Consider the following 21,213-nt stretch of genomic DNA (forward strand, 5'->3'; position numbering starts at 1 on the left):
TGATGATGGGATGGACTCCCGAATGGGGTAGTCTCTGGATAGTCCATCCTTTCATCTTAGTTCTAAATTTTGTCTCTGTACCTATATCCTTTCATGAGTATTTGGTTCCGTATTCTAAGCATTACCACGTTTCTGCTCCGTCATGCTTCACGGCTGCAGGACCACTGCAACAAGGCCGAGAGACTACGGATAGAAACCTTCATCTGTGACCCTAGATAAACATCTCCTCCATGTATGTTGCTCCTCTCTGGCACGCATAACTTCCTCAAAGGAAAGCTATGTTACTTAGAAATAAGCAAACACCAGGTCCAACGAGCGTTCTTCTCATGAGCCGAGAAAGCTGGGACTGCATGGGAAGGTGCTGACCAGACCACCAGTGAGTGGGCAGAGCGGGAGCCAGCTACATAAAGACTCCGGGAGCAAAGGTCTTTGAATGTGTATCAGGTTGAATAATAGTCCCCCCAAAGGCATCAGCTTCTAGTCCCTAGAACCATACCTCGAAGAAAGGACTTTGTAGAGTTTTAGGAAATGGGGGTGGCGGTGACCATGAATTGTCTGGTCGGCCCTACACACAGTCACATTTGTGTGTCCTTATGGATGAGAGACAGCTGAAGCAGATGTCATGCCTCTGGCCATGAAGGCCATAAAAGGCTTAAAGAACTCATGACGTCGTCAGGTCTGAAAGCTGGGAATGACAGGAAGCCAGATTCTCCCTCAGAGCCTGGGAGGGAGCCCAGTCCACTTAGAGATTTCAGATATTGGGGTGATTTATGTCACTTTGGGGCACGGCATTTGTGCTGGTCTGCTACAGCTGTAGGGAATGAACACGGTCTGCTTGCTCTGAGTCAAGGAGAGGATACCAGTAGGTGGGTATGCAAAGGTTGGTAAGCCTGGTTTTCATGGCCATGATCAAGGCTTTGGTCTTGACTTTGGAATAGAATGAAGTGTTGTGTCATGTGCCTGTAATCCCAGCACTCATAAAGCTCATGGGAAGATTTAGCAGTTGAATCTAGCCTAGGCTATGCAGTGAGTATCTATCTATCTATCTATCTATCTATCTATCTATCTATCTATCTATCTATCTATCTACCTAAAAATCTAAATAAGTAAAATACGGCCAAGCTATTGGAATGTTCCAAGCAGGGGAGATATGATCTAACTTTCCTTTAACAAAGAACTTCACTCTCGGGTGGAGTTGTGACCCAAATCCATAAGGGTGGGGACAAGAGGAGGAAGTGGGAAGGCAACTGAGGAACTAGAGCAGGCTGGGTATGGAAGAGGTAGAGCTAGGACGATAGACCTCAGAGATTCTCTGGAGGCAGATAGATGCCCAGGGGCTGCTGGGTAGATAGCGAGGGCCCAGGGAAAGGGAATTGTCTTGAATGACAGAGTTTAGTTCTGAGCACATGGGGACTGGGGATAGCAAGTATGATAAGCTCAGTAGGAAGAGACTTCTGTTTGGGGTAGTCAAGTTTCCTCTATGCCTAAGAGGAACATTTATTCTGATGAGCCTGGAGCCCGGAGAGGGCGCTGCCAGAGAGAATGAATGGGGGGGGGGGTGTCCTCAGCACCGAAACGAGTTCTTAGAACCAGATGGGCATCGTCCAGGGAGAGGTTGGGAAGACATAAGAGGCCAAAGCCAAGTGTGGGGGTGCACACCAGTAATCAGCACTTGGCTACATACTGAGTTGAGGTCAACCTGAGCTATGTGAGACTCCATATCAAATGGGAGAGAGATGGAGGGAGAGAAGGAGAGTGGGAGAAACAGGGAGAGAGAGAGACGGAACAGGGAGAGAGATGGAGAAAGAGGGAGGGAGGGAGGGAGGGAGGGAGAGAGAGAGAGAGAGAGAGAGAGAGAGAGAGAGAGAGAGAGGACAGGGAGAGAGGTGGAGAGTACAAGGACCCAGACAAGGATGGCACTCAGACTTTGGTAGGAAATTATTGGCAGAGTTCAGTGATGAAATACTTTCTGGACTTTCACAAGGCCAGCGGACAGCACTGAAAGGACTCTTGGGCCTGAGCAGATAACCAGTGAACTTGAGTTCTTAGCCTTACATTTCTTTGGCTGAGAGGTTACTGGAGAAGCAGTGGTTATGTGGCTTTACAGCTGTTGGCTTAGTCTGGCGCTCGCTGGCTTCCCATGTGACCAAAAGTCCCTAATTCTTGTGTGCGGAACAAAAGGTACCAGAAGCAGGAGACATGTTTAGGTTTTAGGTTAGGAAATTCTTCAGACTTCAGTTACAGTCGTCATGACTGGGAGAAAAGGGCTCTTGAGTATTTCCCCTCACCCCTGCTTCAGCCTCCTCCACAGTCAGGAAACAAGATACTGAAATGAATATGCGCCACAGAAATGTGATCAAAAGGCTGGGGGTGTAGCTAGGTGGGGAAGCAGTTGCCTACCCTGTGTGCAGGCCAGGGTTGAGTCTCTGCTACTGAAAAGAAAAGAAAACAAGAAAGAAAGGAAAGAAAGAAACCAAGAGCAGAGGAACTGTGTCTGAAGTGGGCTGCATCTAGACCAGAGTTTTAATACTTTGCTTCAACAATGTATCACTGGTGCATCTCCTCCCACTCAGTTGGTCCAGCGTGATAGGCTAAGCTCTGCCACTTTCGTGGGTGAGAGATGCACAGCCTGGGATTTGGGATAGTGTTGACAGGTCATCATTTCCTGATTGAGAGTTACATCCAAACAGACTACCGAATGGCAGCCCAGAGCTAGCGAGCTCTTTAGCTGTGCTCCCCTTGAGATACCTGTTGTTTTGGTTCTAAATTTAACCGAAGTCTATAATTACGTTCTCCAACGGCCCACTAGCCAATCTCTCCTCTGTCAGTCATCCATTCAAAATAATAGAATGACTTTCCATCCTTTGTCTCTTCCCAAGCTTTTTTTTTCCTTGCTTTTTTTTTTTTTTTTTTTTTTAACATTTTCCCGTTGATTCCCAGGCTGGCTTTGAGCACGATCTTCCTCCTTGCTTGGGTGACAAGTTTGTACTGCCATGCCCAGTGAGCTACCTTTTTGGCCCCTTGGTTCCATGGTCTTCTCTCTCCACTGCTTCTTGTTCACTGTTTCCATTCCAGGAAACAAGTCGCCTCTTGCCTGGAGCAATCCCTTAGCCGGTCTCCTTGCTTTTTGTCCCTGGCTTGCAGACTGAGCCTCATAGAACCAATACAAGCCAACATTGGCCACCCCTCTGCTCTAAGCCCTCTGTGACTTCCCATCCAAGGCAGAGTAAAGTCAAGGTCTCCTTCTGGGGTTCCCTTTGTCACGGAACACCATGTTCCCTACAGTATTCCTCTGCTGAGGTCTTCTTTGCTGATTCCAGACACGCACAGTTGTCTGATCATTCCTGTGGTGCCATTGTTCTCTGTGGTGTATTTGTGCCTATTTCCTTGGGGATTTTATAATCACCTCCTTGAGGAAATCCTTGAACAATGTGCCCCTCCCCTCCAACCCTCATCCCCGCCTGTCTCAGGGTCTTCTCAGTGTGGACTCCGGGTGCATTTGCCTCTTTTTTCTTGATAGAGAGTTTAGATCTTGCCTAGTCCTCAAAGTCTCATGTTTTTAAGACTTAATTGCAATCTGTGGTTCATTGAGATGTGGTGGAGCCTTTAAGGGCTGGAGCCTAATAGGAGGTCTTCTGGTCATTTGGGGTTCTTCTTCGTGTCTCTTTTGCTTCTTGACACCCACAAGGGAAACAATTGCCACCCTGTAATCGTTTGATACCATAGGCTGAAAGCAACAGATTAAAGCACCCGTGGAACTCCTGAGCTAACAGCGACGTTTCTTCCTTACAAGTTAATTTTCTCCTGTATTCTGTCACAGCAACAGAAGGCTGACACACTTTCCCTGGATTGGCCGCTGCTTGAGAGCCCCACAGGGTACACAGCACATAGTAGGTACTCAGGTTTTTGTTGTTGTTGTTGTTTGTTTGCTTGTTTTTTATACTAAGTGAAGAGCTTACCCAGCCTGTTGTCTGCATGTATATGTGGGCAGTCCTGCAACTCTGGCCCCCTCAGAGTTCAGAAGAAGGCATCAGATCTCCCTAGAACCGGAGTCACGGGTGGTTGTGACCCAGCACGTGGGTAGTAGGAATTGAACCTGGGTCTTCTGAAAGAACAGCAAATGCTCTTTTTTGAAAAATGGGAGCAGAAACCAAAACAGGTTCCTCTATAGCTTCCTTCGCAAGGGAGGATGGCTGCGCCGGACATGAGACCGTGCTTAGTGTGGGCACTGCCCCAGATGGGTTCCAGATGTGGCACTAATGTGTCAGAGAGGAGCACTAAGCCTTTTTTCCTCTGTGTGCTTTAGACTCGGCCACAGAAATCACTCGTCACTGAGGATAATACTGATAACCACACAAAGAGGAGAGCGGGGGCTCATCTGGGTTAGCTTCAAGATGCTTAAAGCAATCCTTTTCATCTCATTGAAAAGAGCTTTTTTGGTGGTCAGAGTGAAAGCATCCAGATGGAGTGCTCAGGCGTACCAGGAGTCCCTTCTCCAGAGGCAAGTACCTCTGTGACAGAGGGTCCTCAGAGGGTGCTCCTCACCCATGATCAAGACACCATGGTGGGCTTCTGTGGAGAAAGTGATGGTACCCTATCCTCACCTGCAGGGACATCTGATCTACCTAGCTTTTGTGACTCAGGGCCTTGTTCCCTGGATTGGGAACACAACAGGAGTCATAGAAGCTGAATGTGTGACTGGAAGTCACCATTCACGAGGGTGGGGTGGGGAGGGGCAGTGGGGCAGGGATACCAGATGTCCACTTTGGATTGTATTAAGTACAGATGTGGAGCAAGCAGAAAGATATGAAATAAACACAGGGCTTAGTGAGGCCTGGGGTAGCCCCCTGGGAGGTTCAGAGCAAACAGGGTCTATGTCAGGGGCGTGCCAGCACTACTAAGAAATGTTTCCTTCAGTACCTACTGTGAGTCGCTCAATAGCTCCCAAAAGGTTATCTGAATGCAGTCTAGAGAGGGCTGCACCCAATTCAGTGGCTATGCATTGGGGGCGGAGGGTCCTCCACATATAGTAAGGGGATTAGGTGAGACAGCTTGGGATCACACAAGCAGGCTAAAAACCCTTCCTGCTGCTCTAGGCACAAGGACCCACCTGGTCCTGATGCAGCGGGCTGTGGTGACAGCAGTTCCCCTTCTCAGTTCTTTCACCCTGTCGTGCACTTCCTGTTCCCTTTGGGGTGTGCCCTCAGCCCCTGCTGACATTCATCATTGCTCTCTTCCTTTGCAGGAGCCCTTCTCAGGCTGCTTTGGAGTGCACCCCTCCCTTCTCAGAGTTCTTAGACGGTTCTTTTCCTAACTGTGACTGAGCTGACAACACGGACCACACGGGGGTGGGGGTGGGGCAGGGGGTACTCTGCTCCCCTCCCCCAGGAAGGCAGACCAGGCATTCCCCTTTTCTACTTAGATGTGTTTTCTGGTAGCTGCTCAGCTACTTAACCTGATCTACCCGGAGCCAAGCCCAGATTGGGTGGGACAGGCTGAGGGCAGGGAAGCATGAGGTGATCAGTGGGGTCTGGAGTCATCTGAAAAGGGGGCTGGTAGGGTTTGCACTGGGCTGGGCTTTACTTGAAGGGAAGGTTGTGGAGGTCTAGGAAGCGCTTTAGTCAGAGATATCAGCCACTTAAACTCAGGCGAAGGAACAGCTGTGTAACTGAGGGAAGCTATTTTCCCACTCTGGACCTTAACCTCCTTTCCGTAAAACAAGACACTGGAAAGATGAAGAACTGCAAATAATATCTAGTATGGCAGTGACATCATTTTTGTGTGTCAGATCATGGCAGCTATTTTATTTCTTGAGCCTGAACGCACAGCTTCAGCATTGTGTCAGCTCAGTTCTCAGCTCAGTTCTAGGCAGCCAGTACCAACTGACCTGGAATGGTGACTAAGAAGAGCCTGCATGTAAGGTTTGGCTGAGCTGATGATCTTGGATGAAGTCAGGCCCTGATCCTGATTCAGCGAGCGTGCATTAGTGGGGGTGGGGATAAGTGAGGTATGTGATCACTGTTGGTGCAGTGGCAAACCCTACTGAAGCAGAGCACTCAACTATACTAGATGTCACTATCAGAAAGGACATAAAGATGCTTCAGCTAGGAGCGATAAATCACATCTCCAGGAGCCTAAGGACAATGAACACGAGACAAAGGATTTGAGGAGAGAAAACAGAGTGGGGGAAGGACTCTGGAAATCTGGAGAAAATAAGTCTGCTTGACCTACTAAAAGATTCCCAAGTCTACTTCCTCAACTTTCTTCTCTTCCTTATTGGATGGGGCCCAGCAAAATGTTCTCCCACACAGCCAGATTGGATCTCTGAATCCTTCCAGTGTCATGGGAGAATCCAGATCTATAGGGGAATGTTGTTGTCTAAGGCCACTGCATGTCACTATTGGTTTATATCATGTGGCTAGAGCTTGGGGAAACTGGGAACAGGATATATGTGTACCAATGAAAGACAGGAAAGAGTTGAGGCTTCAGTTTTCAAAAGATGCCAGTTTCATCATGGGTGATTTCAGGAGGGAGAGGAGTAGTGAGTTCATACTGTTAGCAATTACCCATGTGTCTGTCTGCTTCTTATTGGTATCCATTGTTTGGATTTTCAGAAACATGGTAGTCTCCACTGGGGAAATTTGTGTCATGATTAAACACACACACACACACACACACACACACACACCCCTCCTCCTCAGTATTAATCACCTTCTCCCATAATTAGTATTTAAAATGTCAAAGGAGAAGGAATTAATTAAGAGAACTATCCAGTGAAGCAAGTCATGTGCTGCCAGGCTCTGGGGCTGATTATAAAAAGAGTTTCTTTAAATATTTTGAACACTTTTGGGAGTCAGAATCCTTCCGTCTAATTGAAAGATTCTTCACTCTACCCTCAATTCTGGCTGGTGGCCAGGGATGCAGTCCTGGGTAAGGTAGAGGGTGGAAAGCCTTTCTTTATCCTTAGGAGACTCTCTCCAACCTGGGAGAGGTGGCCACAGAAGTTTTAAAAAAAACCAGCAGGTGTCCCAGACCCCCTCTGAGGACAGAAAGAGTTTCAGTTTGTACAGTCTACTGTTAGGACAGACTATGTAGCATTTCACAATAAGCCGGTAAAACAGGTGGTACTAACACCTCCATTCTACAGACGAGGAAATTGAGGTTCAGCATGGTTGGGAGTTCCCCGTGTTACATGTTGACAAACTGAGAAGGAAAATATTGAGTCTAGGTGTAATTCTAAGCTTTGCTCCTTCAATGGAATCCTGAAAACTGTTCTCAGTTCTTCTCTGGATCGCTTCCCACCCTAGTTTTGACAGCTAAGCCAAGAGCCAAGACCCGCGCAAGGAGGGTGGAGCTAAGAGCACAGCGCCCCGCCCAGGCATGGTTTCAGCCAATGGTGACGTGGCACCGGCGGGCCTTTCGCCCAATCAGCTATCTCTCCTCGCCCCCCCCCTCTTTCTCCTCTGCTCCGCCCCTTCGCTTTCCCTTTGCCTCCACCGAGCTTGACCGAGCGGAAAGTCCCTTCAGCCAGCACCCTGCCAGCAGCCATTGGAGGAAGGTCTGTTACAGGAAGACCCAATCAGAGCGCACGCAGGGACGGAGCTCTGGATGCGATTGGCTAGCGCTGCATCTACCCTCTCCGCCTCCACTCCTCCCTCCCCGCGGGCGGTTCGGAGGCGGGGCAGGTGGGGGCGGGCCCCAGGTAGCAGGTTCGGCTGCGCGGGGGCCCGCGCGCCTGAGGTAAATACTGGGGTGGTGGGTGTGGGGCGCCCGGCCGGCCCGGGACGCAGGTTCTGAAGCCCGGGGCTGCGGCGCTGAGCGGCGGCCGAGGCGGGTGAGTGTGCGCGGCCGCGCGGCTGACGCTAGGTCCCCTGCCCTGCCTCAGGCGCCCTGAAGCGCGGAGGCGACCGTCGGGCCTCAGCGCCCTCCCGTTAGCTGCCCCGGGCCGACGAGCTTCTGACGTCAACCGCGGTTGTCACCTCCAGCCTGCCGGAGGGCTCCGGACTCGCGGGACTCCTGCACCGCCGGGCTCGGGTAGGAGCAGCGCAGGACTCCCGTCTTTCTCTCTGGCCCGCCTGTCGTTGACAGATGGGGAAACTGAGGCCGGGACCCCGCCTGGCTCCCAACCGCTGCAGGAGGCAGGGAGAATCTCGGGCTGCTGTGGTACCTCACGTCTGTGCTGTTTTGTGGGGTGTTGGTGGCTCCGCTCCCGGAAGAGCAGCCTGGCCTCGCTAATGGCGTGTTCTGCTTTTTCTTTCAGTTTCTCTGGTCTTGGGGGGGGGGGGGAGAGGAGAGGATGTTTTTGCACAGTTGTGTAGTTGGAAGGTGCACCCTGTTGAGACAGGTCCCTTGTTTTTCCTTTTATTATTATGCTCAGCCTTGGAGGAGAACGCCAAGTCGCGAATGATCACGTTCTGGAACTGAGTTCATCTGGGTCAGCTGCCGGGTTATTCATGTCCTTGGCATCTTTTTCTATTCCACCCCTTGGCATTTGCATGTTTTAGGGGTTTGTCATCCTCTTGCCACCAAGCCTTGCAATCTCCCAACCCCTACCATCCCCGCCACCTTGCTCTCCTTGATTTTCCCTGGAAAGTTGTCTCCTTAGAGGTGCATTCATTCATACCTTGCTCTGTGTGTGTGTGTGTGTGTGTGTGTGTGTGTGTGTGTGTGTGTGTGTTGAGGCTAATCAGGGATTCCTAATGGGATTGCTCATTTTTGTAATCATTGGCTCCAGAGAAGAATTGCAGGCAGGCATCGAGAGGGCGTGCATTCAAGCATCAGTCTCCTGCACACCCCCTCATACCTCAAGTAGGTTGAATGGCCCCAAGAATTTAGCCTGCTGCTCCCCGATGGGTGGTGGGTGGATTTGCACTAGAACAGTATTGAAGGAAAATGATTTGCTGGAAATTCTTGGTGAAGTTCATGTAATTTGAATGTTGACAGTACCCAGAACATTCTCTGATGTTCTGCTGCAAAAATTTAAGGTATTCTTTCAAAAAAAAAGCCTTGTTTGGACTGGAAACTTTTGAGATGAGCTGATAAGACCAGGGACTTGTTATGTAAAAATGACATATTAAACAGAAGATACCTAAACTGTGGTTAAGTGATTTAAGGAACTCTTTAATACATGAAGAAAGGACAGTAATTATCCTGCCCATCAATCTATACTTAGTGTTTTGCTCCTGGTGTTTATACTGTCATCTTACAGTTTTAGTTTCAAATGAAGCCCCAAACAACCTGGTTTCATAAGTGACATTTTACCTTACTTGTTTCTACTTATATGTATAGCAACATAGTATAAAATTGATTGATTTTTTTCCCCAGAGAATTAATGATATTTTAGGCAAATGTCATGTTTCTCTATTTCTTGAATCTTATTTTTAACGTAGTCGAAACTTCTGGTCACTTAAATGGGACAAGGAAATAGCATTTTGGCTTCCACCATTACCTCCTAAGCTAATCAAGTTTTCTGGTCTAGACCCTGGAAAGACAAGGAGTGGGGAAGTCACATTTTTAGAGCCCAGTGGCTAGGTTTAACTCATAAGAGACAGCATTGTTCCTGTCTTCCTTATGTGACTGCAGATGCAAGAGCCAGACTTTTTTTTTTTTTTTTTTAAATAAACCTTTTAAGTCCCATTTGGTTTTGTGACTGTATCCTCGTGTCACAAGTTATTCTGGTCTTGAAATCTCTGTATTTCTATTTACTGTTTAGGCATGTAACAACTTGTTCTTTTAGGAAGAGTTGTTTTTTCTTAAGTTAGTCATTCTAACTGACTTAAAGCATTTGGAAAAGATGTGGCTCTTTTCTTGCATATCTATGCCAGCCTGCTTACCTCTTTGCCATTTGTGATTTGAGCAGTATTTAGTATTGTAATTTCTATTGTGATTTAGAAAGCTTTCGGTGGTGTTTTAGAACAAGGAGGTTACCTCAGAGGAGGCCAGAAGTCATTGAATTATACCTGTCTTTGTGAGTTTCTTAGGGATGGTACAACTTGATCACTTGAGCATCCAGATGTTTTACAGTCTAGAAAAGTTACATTATTGCTTTTACGTAGCTGATGACCATTCACACTGTGATTCTTAAAACTTGGTAATTCTGATCATTAATATTTGTTGTAGGACTTGTGTCCTGGTCATCTTATCATTTCATTCATTGGAAATTGGTCAACATTTACTTTTTAACCCTCATTTAGTTTAATGATTTTTTATCTTAATATAATGAAACCCTCCTTTACTCAGCATTCAGGCCATCAACATGCTCAGAAGCAGATAATGATTTCAGATCTCTGTGATTCTTTTCTGTTCGCTCGTCTCCAGTGTCCCCAAGAAAGGCCTCCGTTCATCTTTGTTTCATGCTGAACAGTTTGAGGCTACATTGTTGTGGTCCAGCTCTTTGGTACTCTTCTTTCAATATTTCAGTAATTAATCAAAATATACACAATTACTGTTACCCAGTCAGACATGGGACAATGTTTAGATGAGTTGTTCCTGACATATTCACCTTCACAGTGATTCCATTTGCCAAATAACAAGAGAGTATACTTGAAAAATCTCTCCTTTCATACCAACTCTCTCATTACTGTGAACTTGCTGTCTAATAGCAGTCATGACCTGTACTTAAAGCAGAAGCCGAATGGGTGGAAAGCAGTCATCACATTTAAAGTGTGTAGTTTTCAGGGTCTACTGACTCTATCAGAATACTGAATGTGATCTGGAAAGAGCTCATGATGTGATTTTGATATTTCTCTTTGTAGAGTCTTGAGGCAGTTTTTATTGCTTGGGGTTCTAAGGCTTTATTTAACTACTGTGCAGATCCCAGAGGAATGAGAATGTTGGTATTATATTCATTACTACAGGAAGAGGAAAGATGTGTTAGGGCATTTTTGTCGTAAAGCTGATATTTTGAGATAATAAATGATCATTTGGTTTTTCATCAGGTATGTGTCTACAAAGAGACAAAGTTCTCTATTTATTATTTGTAATAAAGGAAAATAATTTTAATGTGTTTCAAACATACTCTTTTCTTTTTATACAGTTTATTTATTCTTGTTTTATATGCATTTGTGTTTTGCCTGCATGTATGTCTGTGTGAGGGTGTCAGATCCTGGGGTTACAGATAGTTGTGAGCTTCAATGTGGGTGTTGGGAATTGAACCTGGGTCCTCTGGAATTGTAGTCAGTGTGCTCTTAACTGCTGAACCATCTCTCCAACCCCCTGAAACCTATTCTTGATATATTCCTTATAAAAGCAGGAAGGTTCACACGTTTTTTTTCTCATTGGATAATACCTTTAAAAATATTTTGTAATGTTTGCTTTGACTATTCTAGTTGTCTGTTGTACCTATTCTATTACTGAATATAAACTCAGGTTCACTTGTGCAACAAGTTGCATTCAGCATTCTTTGTCTAGTTCATTTTAAATATATTCTTGAAAACTTCTGTTTATTGCCATAGACCTTTTTACAAACCAAGCAGTTATATAATTCTTAAAACTGTGTACTACCTTTTGAGATCAAATTCATTTACATATAATGTTCTGAAACATATACAATTACTTGTTTTGATGTTTCATTAACACTAATTTTTTTTAAACTTCAAATTGTGGCATTAGTTGTTAAGTTAGAGAGTTAATAGAATTGGCAGGTACCAGCTTACCGTCTAAAGATACCCAGTTTTAGAAATTTTAGAAATAAAAAGAATTTGTTTTAAAAATAAAGTAGCTATGAAATGTTTTTGGTCAAAAATTTTGAAATGCGTTTTAAAGAGACTGCAAACAACAACTCGCTGCTTTTTGACTACTGGAACCTGGGAGCCGTCTTAAACCCTCTCTGTAAGAAGGCCTGTGTGCCTTCATCTTCAGTACCCCTCTAGAATTTGCCTATTCCTCTTTATTTGTGCCGCTTTGCTTTTTTCAGACACACAAACATAGCTCATCACCTCACTTCTTAGAACTGTTTAGAAACAGTAAATTGGAAAGCAAGAATATCACAGAAACAGTCACAGGCAGACTGCAGGAAACTACAGAAAATGGCTGATTGCAAGAGGGACATATAATAAGTATATACAGTGATTTCTATAAAACAGGCAAGAGAGCCAGAGGACAGGATGAAAAGCTTAATAACTAATAAACAGCTTTCTATATTGAGACTCACTAATAATAATTTATATTCCTAATGATACCTTAGTGATTAAGAAAAAGGTAATTTCCTTAATGCTGGCATAATAGCATTTTAGTAAAAAAGCCAAACACTTTATCTTGGTTCCTCAGAGGCACAGAGCCATATTAAGGGGTTGTGTAGTTTCTTGGGTGTCCTCTTGAGGGATTTTGTTTACGTGAGGTGTCTACAGGTGTGTTATGTAAGTGGCAGATATAAATTGATTCCTTTCTGTTGAAGTAGACAGTGCCCTCAAGTGGAATTAAAGAGCACTTTACAAAAGGAAGCAGGAAGAGGAGAAGCTCATGCTGCCGCTGCCTCCATCCTCACCAGCGTGTAGGTGCTTCAGGTGACAATGGTTTGGAGGAGTGCCTGCCTTATCCTTTCTTGGGTGACTGGAGTCTCTCATTTGGGATTACAAAGGGACAGACTTGTGAAAATGATGGAATACTTCTAAGAGATTTGTTACTCTGTGTGTGGAATTGCTATGTTGCTTTATTATTGAGTCAAATAATATAATTCCTGATTTAGTTCTAAGTGTATTTGATTTAAATTGCAAGAATAAAATGGATACATATGATAGCTTTATTAATTACTACCTTTAGCCACAGGGCTAGAGATGGATACCTCTGTCTCAAAGAAGAATGAAACAACCACATTCTTATGACAGAGATACATGAAACTATTCTTTTCAGAAAGATAAATAATGAAGTCCTTAATTTGAAATGATATAATTGTGTTTTTAAAAATTTGTTCTTTAGCAGTGAACCCCTATATCATGGATTCTGAACTGGCTTATAATATCTGTCATGGATTCCTTTTAGCAGAGCAGGCCTCAAATGCGATAGAGCATGGTTGCTTGAGCCCATCGCAGTCCTGCCACTAGTGGCTCCTGCTGAGTTAGTATTGAACTTCACAGGGTTCAAATATGCATGTAATATGTTCTGGTTACTCTTGCCTCACCTCATTTTCCTTCCACCCCATCATACTCCCTCCCTACAGGTCTCTTTACCACATTCATATCTTTTTTCATTTGTGACCCATTAAGCTTAATGAAGGCCACCTGTGTTGAGCCTACTTGGTCTCAATGGTGGATACATACCTAAAGATGATGACTTTCTCTCCCCCAGGATCACCTAGTAGCCAATACTTTAGCAAGGATGTACCCATGAACCCCTTCCTAATCCATGACTAGTTATTGACATGTCCAGTCTTACATGGGCCCAATAAGCAACCACAGCTGCTGTGAGTTCATGATTGCAGTGGCTGTGATATGGCCAGAAGATAGTGTTTTGCTCTTATTTTCCCTATCTTCCAGGTTTTATATTCTCCACCTGAGACTCCACCCCATTCTGCAACATTGCCTGAACCTTAGAGGGAGTGAGTAGTATAAATGTTGTGCTTAGAGCCGAGCACTCAAGCTGTCCCCTTTTCTCAGAACCTTGGACAGCCCAGACTCTTTACATTCAGGGCTGTTCATTGTTTAAAAAAAAAAAAAAAAGAAGCCTCTCTGATTAAGGCTGATAATGTGGCTATAACCAGAGATGTTTAGAAGGCAGTTGGACATCATGACAATTTAGGTAAACAACAGTATTAAGTTAAACCCTAAGCCGTGAGTTTCTGAACTTGTTTATAATACCTGGCATTGATTCCTTCTATCCAGAACAGGCCTCAAATCCAGTAGAGTGTAGCTGGTTGATCCCATCACAGTCTTGCTTCTAGTAGGCATGTTGGGTTAACCTGCTTACTGGGTGACTGTTGTAGTCCTGGGGTTTACAGCTGGGTAAGACCGCTGATGCCTTACTCTCCCCAGTGTACTGAAAGCTAGTTAGCAGGGAGGAAGTGCCTGTCTCAGCTCTAGCTTGGTTTCTCTATATCTTACAGCTAAGGAATATGTTGTCTTCAGCAATAGAAGCTCACCATCTAGATCTGGTGGCAACCAAGAGGATTGGCAAGAATCTGTATTGTCTTGGGGGCCTTTAGGACCTCCCTGACTGACAATTCATAAGGAGGGTATCCTATACCTGCCACTGGGAATTTTGTTTTAATAACCATGGCTTCGGGATCAGAAGTCTAGCTAAGCAGGAAATCTTCCTTCTAACTCTAATTTTCTTTCAACTTATATTTTTAAATTGGCTTACAAAATAGTAGATTTTAGACTGTCAAGATGGCTTAGCAGGTAAAGGTACTTGCTGTCAAGCCCCATGACCTGAGTTTGATTCCTAGAGCCGACATGGTAGATGGAGAGAACCAGTTTCTACAAGTTGACCTTGTACCTTTCATGTGAACTATGGTATTCATGTGTAGCAAGAGCAGATAACTTTGCCTTGTTCCTGATTTTAGGAGAACTGCTTTAGGTTTTTCTCTAGCATGATGTTGGCTATGGGCCTGTCATATACAGCATTTGAAATTATATAGTTTAAAGTCATCAATTAAAGTAGGCTTTAAAATGATGCTACAGAATTGTGTAATTATTTTTTAACAGTTTTAAATGAAAAATTGAAGCTGGAAAATAATCACTTGTATATTCGTATTTTATACATAGTTAAAACTGGCACAAACCCCACAATTTATTGATATAAACATCTATAATTCAGTATTATTATCCTATAGTCATATGTCATTATTATATAGTCCAAATTTTAAGGCTATAAACCACTTTCAAATATTCTTTATATACTTAGATTATAATATTTATGCTTATTAATTGTAAGAAATTAAATAGTAGTTATAATTAATATAGTTAACATCTCCCTGTCTAAGCACAAAATATACAAGATTATGATAATGAAAGTGAGGGGGCCTAAAGAGATGGGTTAGCAATTAAGAGTATATACTGCTCTTCCAGAGGACATGAATTCAGTTCCCTGTACTCATGATGGGTAGCTCACAACTACCTATAAATTCAGCTCCAGAGGATCCAACCATCCCTTCTTATGGCTTCCTGGAGTACCTATACTCATGTGGCCTACAATCACACAGATACAGAATATACACATGTAAATAAAATATATAAAAATAAATTGAGTCAGATAAAACAAATGAATTGTAGATGAAGTTTCCAAACGTAATATTGTCATATTTTTATTGAAAAAAGATGTTCAGTACTATCATATGTAACTTTCTACTTAAGTTACATGCTTAGAAATAATAGCTCTTTTTTTTGATTTTTCAAGACAGGGTTTCTCTGTGTAGCCCTGGCTGTCCTGGAGCTCACTCTGTAGACCAGGCTGGCCTCGAACTCAGAAATCCACCTGCCTCTGCCTCCCGAGTGCTGGGATTAAAGGCGTGCGCCACCACGCCCGGCAGAAATAATAGCTTTTTAATGAATAAGATTATCTGTGTTTTCTCAAGGCACTGTGTCTTATCCATTGAAGTAAGACAGAAATGCTACTATATAGTTTAAAAACATCTCATCTGGGCAGTGGTGGCCCACACCTTTAATTTCATTATTCAGGAGGCAGAGGCGGGTGGATCTCTGTGTTCAAGGACAGCCTGGTTTACAGAGCAAGTTCTAGGATAGTAAGGGCTTATACAGAGAAACCCAGTCTTAAAAAACTAAGACCAAACCAACCAAACAAACAAAAAACTGAAAGGAGAAAAAAAATCTCAGAGATTTTGATTTTATAATTTTGAAATAGTCATTATTGTTAATGTCTGCAAACGCTTTGCTACTGCTTTTCTTAAAAATGCAGTTATAGTAGACACGGTCATATGCTTTTAGCTCTTTGAGATGTGTATGTATGTGTGTGTGTGTGTGTGTGTGTGTGTGTATAAATGTGATTTAAAAAATCTTAAGCTTTAATTTAAGGCTGTGTTGACTGGAGTCTAAAGTTTGCTTTGCTTGTTTGCCAGGCACTTTGAATTGCTGTCTTTTTACAACATGGATGCCAGGTTGCTAAAATCTTGTTTTGGGACTTACAGTGAGTTCATTTTTTTGGATTTTATGACAGATTTACTAGTGGCTCCTTTTTGCCAGTTAATGTTCTGAAAGTTACTGTCACGATGAGTTCAGGCCTGTGGAGCCAAGAGAAAGTTACTTCACCCTACTGGGAAGAACGGATTTTTTATCTGCTTCTTCAAGAATGCAGTGTAACAGACAAACAAACTCAGAAGCTGCTGAAAGTACCCAAAGGGAGTATAGGACAGTACATCCAAGACCGTTCTGTGGGGCATTCAAGAGTTCCTTCTGCAAAAGCCAAGAAAAATCAGATTGGATTAAAAATCTTGGAGCAACCGCATGCAGTTCTGTTTGTTGATGAAAAGGATGTTGTAGAAATAAATGAAAAATTCACAGAGTTACTGTTGGCAATTACCAACTGTGAGGAGAGGCTCAGCCTGTTTAGAAACAGAGTCCGACTAAGTAAAGGCCTCCAGGTAGACGTGGGCAGTCCTGTGAAGGTACAGCTGCGATCTGGGGAAGAGAAATTTCCAGGAGTTGTACGCTTCAGAGGACCTTTATTAGCGGAGAGGACGGTGTCGGGGATTTTCTTTGGAGTAGAATTACTGGTAAGTTTGATAAGACATTTTTGTGGATGAGTGTGTGGTGTGTGTGTGTGTGTGTGTGTGTGTGTGTGTGTGTGTGTGTGCAAGCACAAACATGTTTTCCCCTTTTGTATGCAGTATATTTTTTATACTCAATGATCCTTAGGATTTATGGGTTTTGTTTGTTTTTGGTGTACTTCTCAGGATAGACCCCAGGGCCCTCTACCACTGATCTATATCTCAGCCCCAAAGTTTATTTAATAATAAGCTGAGAGGATATAAAGTCAGTGCTCAAATTTTTAATTTTAACTTAAAATTCTAATTTTAACTTAAACATTGTCTCTTATGATAGGAATATATGTCATTATTCTGGACTTCCATATCTAAGAAGTTTTAAATTACCTTAAAAGTTAAATTTGCCAATTCTAATTAAATACTTCAAAAATTGTGAAATATCTTGTGATGTCATCTACAGAGTTCTCAGTTCCTTATGTATGCTATTAAGTATAACAGTTTGAAGGCAAGAGTTTTGAAATATGTTGTAACAATTTCAGTTTTATTATACTTCTTCCTGACTTTTATAAACTGCCTTGGAATTTATTTCTGTTGGATACATACCTAAATTTTTTTTTTGAGTATTTCCAAACTGAGTATTGGTTCTCAGCAGTGCCACACTCTCACATTCTTGTGAGTAGAAGGCTTTATTTGCTTCTTGATTGGTTTTTCAACAGTGAGATAGTTAGGTTTTGACAGCCAGTTATAGTTTATACTAGCAGGGCTGCCATGCTACTTAACCAGCCTCTATCCGGCTCTCTGAATCTATTTCTCCTCTATGAAGTGCTTATAGCACATGACTTGGAGTGTGTCTAGGGTACACTATTACAGTGGATGGCATACAGCTCTTTCTCAGTAAATGGAGCAAATGATGCTCTTCGCCTAAGGTATAATGACAAAAATTACGGTAGAATTCTACTGTAAATTTCAGTCATGGTATTTCTTATTATGTGTGTAATTTAGAGTTTTTCCAAAGTAATTGTCCTGTAACCACTTTAATGAATAATCTTTCTATATATTTTTCTATATCTCTTTAGGAAGAAGGTCGTGGTCAAGGTTTCACGGATGGGGTTTATCAAGGGAAGCAGCTTTTCCAGTGTGATGAAGACTGTGGTGTGTTTGTTGCATTGGACAAACTGGAACTTATAGAAGATGATGACAATGGATTGGAAAGTGATTTTGCAGGCCCAGGAGATACAATGCAGGTTGAACCTCCCCCTTTGGAAATAAATTCCAGAGTTTCTTTGAAGGTTGGAGAAAGTATAGAATCTGGAACAGTAATATTCTGTGATGTTTTACCAGGAAAAGAGAGTCTAGGATATTTTGTTGGTGTGGACATGGTAAGAAAATTTTGGATTGTATTATTGTGAATATATGTATTAGTTTCATTGCTAATTTAGGCTTAAGTTGAATACTTAAAATGAATTAATGTATAACACTTTAAAGAAGACAGTTCAGTTTATCTTTGGTCCAGGAACATTGAAATAGGACATATGAGCAGACACAGAATGCATCTACTACATCTTTTTCCAGTTTTAATAAATTAGGAGAATGTTCTCAGTCTTTAAATTTTCCTTATTATAATTGACCAGTAGACAAAAACAAAAATCAAACCAAAGCAGACTAATAAAAGGAACTGACACTTCCCTAACCAAGCCCAAATGTATGATATTGTATTTTCCTTTAATTTAAAAAGATTTTTTGTACATGCTTTGTATATATTTAATAAAGTTTTATTGATTTCTCTGATAATAATGAAAGTAAAAAGTCATTAATAAAAAATAACTAAGAAAAGAACTGCACTGCATTGAGAATTCCCACATGATTTGTACCGTTTAAAACTGTTTTTTTTTTTTTATTGTGGTCAGATATGTCAAATAGGAGAATATGTCTAACTTAAGTATAGTTAGAGAACAGTTCAGTGGCATTTGGTATGTTCTCATTATGCCTTTTCCATGGTCTGTCTACTGGACTTTCCTATCGTCTCACAGGGAACTCTTCTTATTAAATACATTCTGGCCAGTTTGTCCATGCCTGTTAGCTACAGTCTTTGTACCAGTCTGCAGGCACCTCAGTGAGGTCATACACTCGCCTTTTCTGTTCGTGTCACTCATTTTTATTACTGAATAATCATACTTGTTAATACTTGTAGCACTAAGAGAGTGAGAAGAAAGAGGTTGAGAACATTTTTATTATAGATTGAAAATATGGGCAAAAGTTCATTATGGATAGAGATTTCTTTATAATATCAACTCCAGGATGTATTGTGAGAGGATATGAACAGTGGGCTCACATAGTGGTCTGTTTTTAGTAATCATTTTTATTTATTCAGAAATACTGTAAAGAAATGGTGGGGCACAGATGTTTCTAGCATGTTCTTGTTACTTTGTGCTTAGAAATTGTGTTGGATGCTCACCAGTTAGGTATAAAATAAAAACTTGCTAGACTCTTACTATGTGAGATTAGAGCCAGAGTGAGACCTGTGGGCTTCACAGAATTGCTAATAATTAAAACCAGTATTCTTTAAATGTGAGTTTAGTGTTTCAGAGGAGAAGTTGTGGGCTGGGCAGAGAGAAGGTTGCAGAAAGCAGGCCAATAATCTTTGGACTCAGTCTCCATATAGATTCTTTGGCCCAGGTTTTCATTGTGACAGGAACTATTTGGGTCCTCTCCTCCCATGATGGTGGCCTAGGGGATCATCTTGTTTAGCTCACGCAGGCTGTCTTAAGGCTTGCCTGCCAGGTCCACCCATGTTGTGTCCATCACCATCTGATTTATGCAAGAGTCACTTCCAAACACTGTCATTAGGCTTATTGAGAAGTTCTTCAACTGTGACTTTTTTCATGCCTTATGTTTCCAGGGACACTTTACACATACACCTCTGCTCAGAGCAGTTGTTGCACTGGCTCATCTGTCTGTACCTCTTCAACAACCCATGTGGCTGGTGACACAGTAGAATATAACTTAGAAAATCTCCATTTTGGGGAAAGTTTTGTATATCTACAAATGACAAAAGAATTCTGAGGGCTGGAGAGATGGCTCAGCGGTTAGGAGCACTGGCTGCACTTGCAGGGGTCCTGAGTTTCAGAGGTTTATATGGTGGCTTCTGGCCACCTATAAAGGATCTGGTGCTCTTTTCTAGCATTTAGGTATACATGTAGCAGAGCACTCATACATGTAAAAAAATCTGGAATAACTTATCATTCTGCTATAGGAAGTCATATAGTTATTCAGATGAGCCAAGTGTCCAGGGATATAAATGTGTGATTAACTTTTAAGGGTAGGTTTCTGAGTTAAATAATGCATTCCTAGTGAATTTTCATATGCATACAGTGTCACTTTAAACCTCAGGTGGTGTTATTAATACAGATTAAAGTATGAAAAATACTTTAAACTGTTTTTCTGTGTGTTTTCTATAACATTATTATTGTTGTTATTATAAAACCTTGTTACTTTAGCAGCTGTTTCTAATAATCTTTCTTTTGGGCAAAATAGTTAAAAGTTCTCAATGTAAAATAATTTAGCAGATTTCTTTTATAAGAAATGGAGATGTTCATGTTTTCATTTAATTGAGGAGGGCTTAAAGGCTTACTTTGTATGTCATTTCAAGGATAACCCTATTGGCAACTGGGATGGAAGGTTTGATGGAGTACAGCTCTGTAGTTTTGCAAGTGTTGAAAGTACAATTCTCCTGCACATCAATGACATCATCCCAGGTATGTTTTCCTTATGTATTCAGGAGACAGTTTCTAATGCGCGTTTTGTTATGAGAATGGAAATATATACTTTAAGATGGGTCTTTTGAAATTGAGTTTTATAAGGCAGAATTGTCATTAAATAGAATATCCTTTATTTAACTCAAACAAAAGCAATAAAGGTTTATTTCTGAAAGTAGTTTTTATAAAAGTACTGAGTGAAATTTATAAATTATCTGTTATATTGTTGTCTAGGATCCTAGACATTCTAATAGAGAAAAAAAACCTTTCTTATAATTGGAAGGTTCAAAAATACAAAAAACTGCTGCCTGTTGGAGTAAGAGTTGAAAGTAGGATCCTGTAAAGAAAGATTGGTTACCTCATCTACACTCCACAGTAGATTCGGGATTCTTGTTAAATGATGGCTGAAGTTCTTTTTGTTTTAAGATGGCATTATGATAGATCATGCTTCATGACTGTGGTCAGAAACATTACATAATTTTATTATGTATCATTACAGAAGTAATAATCAGGACAAACAAGATGGCTCAGTGGGTAAAGGCAATGAACATTTATTTCTGGGGATGGAACCCAGAGTCTTACACATGTGGTACAAGTGCCACCGCAGTAAAACTCTTTACCTCTGAGATAGAGCACAGCCTGTGACCTTAACACCAAACGAGAAAACCACCACCACCACCACCAAAAACCTCTGCAAAGCTTCAGAACCTTTCATTTTGCTTCAAATAAGTGTCTTCCTTGGCTGCTATGAGATAATTGGCAGTGGTAGTAGCAACACCAGCCCTGGCTGTTAGAATTCCCAGT

The 21,213-nt window shown here is 42.2% G+C and overlaps 1 protein-coding gene across 10 annotated transcripts in view; it reads left to right on the plus strand.

The window, feature by feature from the left end:
• Positions 1–7,659: 7,659 nt before the first annotated feature.
• The window catches only part of Cyld (CYLD lysine 63 deubiquitinase), a 52,138-nt gene continuing 38,584 nt past the window's right edge, over positions 7,660–21,213 (plus strand). For 5 of the 10 annotated variants that reach the window (XM_021220468.2, XM_029532436.1, XM_029532434.1 and 2 more), the window contains exons 1-4: positions 7,660–7,740; positions 16,010–16,663; positions 17,731–18,033; positions 20,304–20,409. In XM_021220468.2, the coding sequence (XP_021076127.1) occupies positions 16,160–16,663; positions 17,731–18,033; positions 20,304–20,409 (913 nt within the window). In that variant the 5' untranslated portion in view covers positions 7,660–7,740; positions 16,010–16,159. The other 5 variants (XM_029532430.1, XM_029532431.1, XM_029532429.1 and 2 more) reach the window with 5 other exon arrangements.

The sequence above is a fragment of the Mus pahari genome, chromosome 20 (assembly GCF_900095145.1).
Source record: "Mus pahari chromosome 20, PAHARI_EIJ_v1.1, whole genome shotgun sequence".
NCBI lineage: Eukaryota > Metazoa > Chordata > Mammalia > Rodentia > Muridae > Mus > Mus pahari.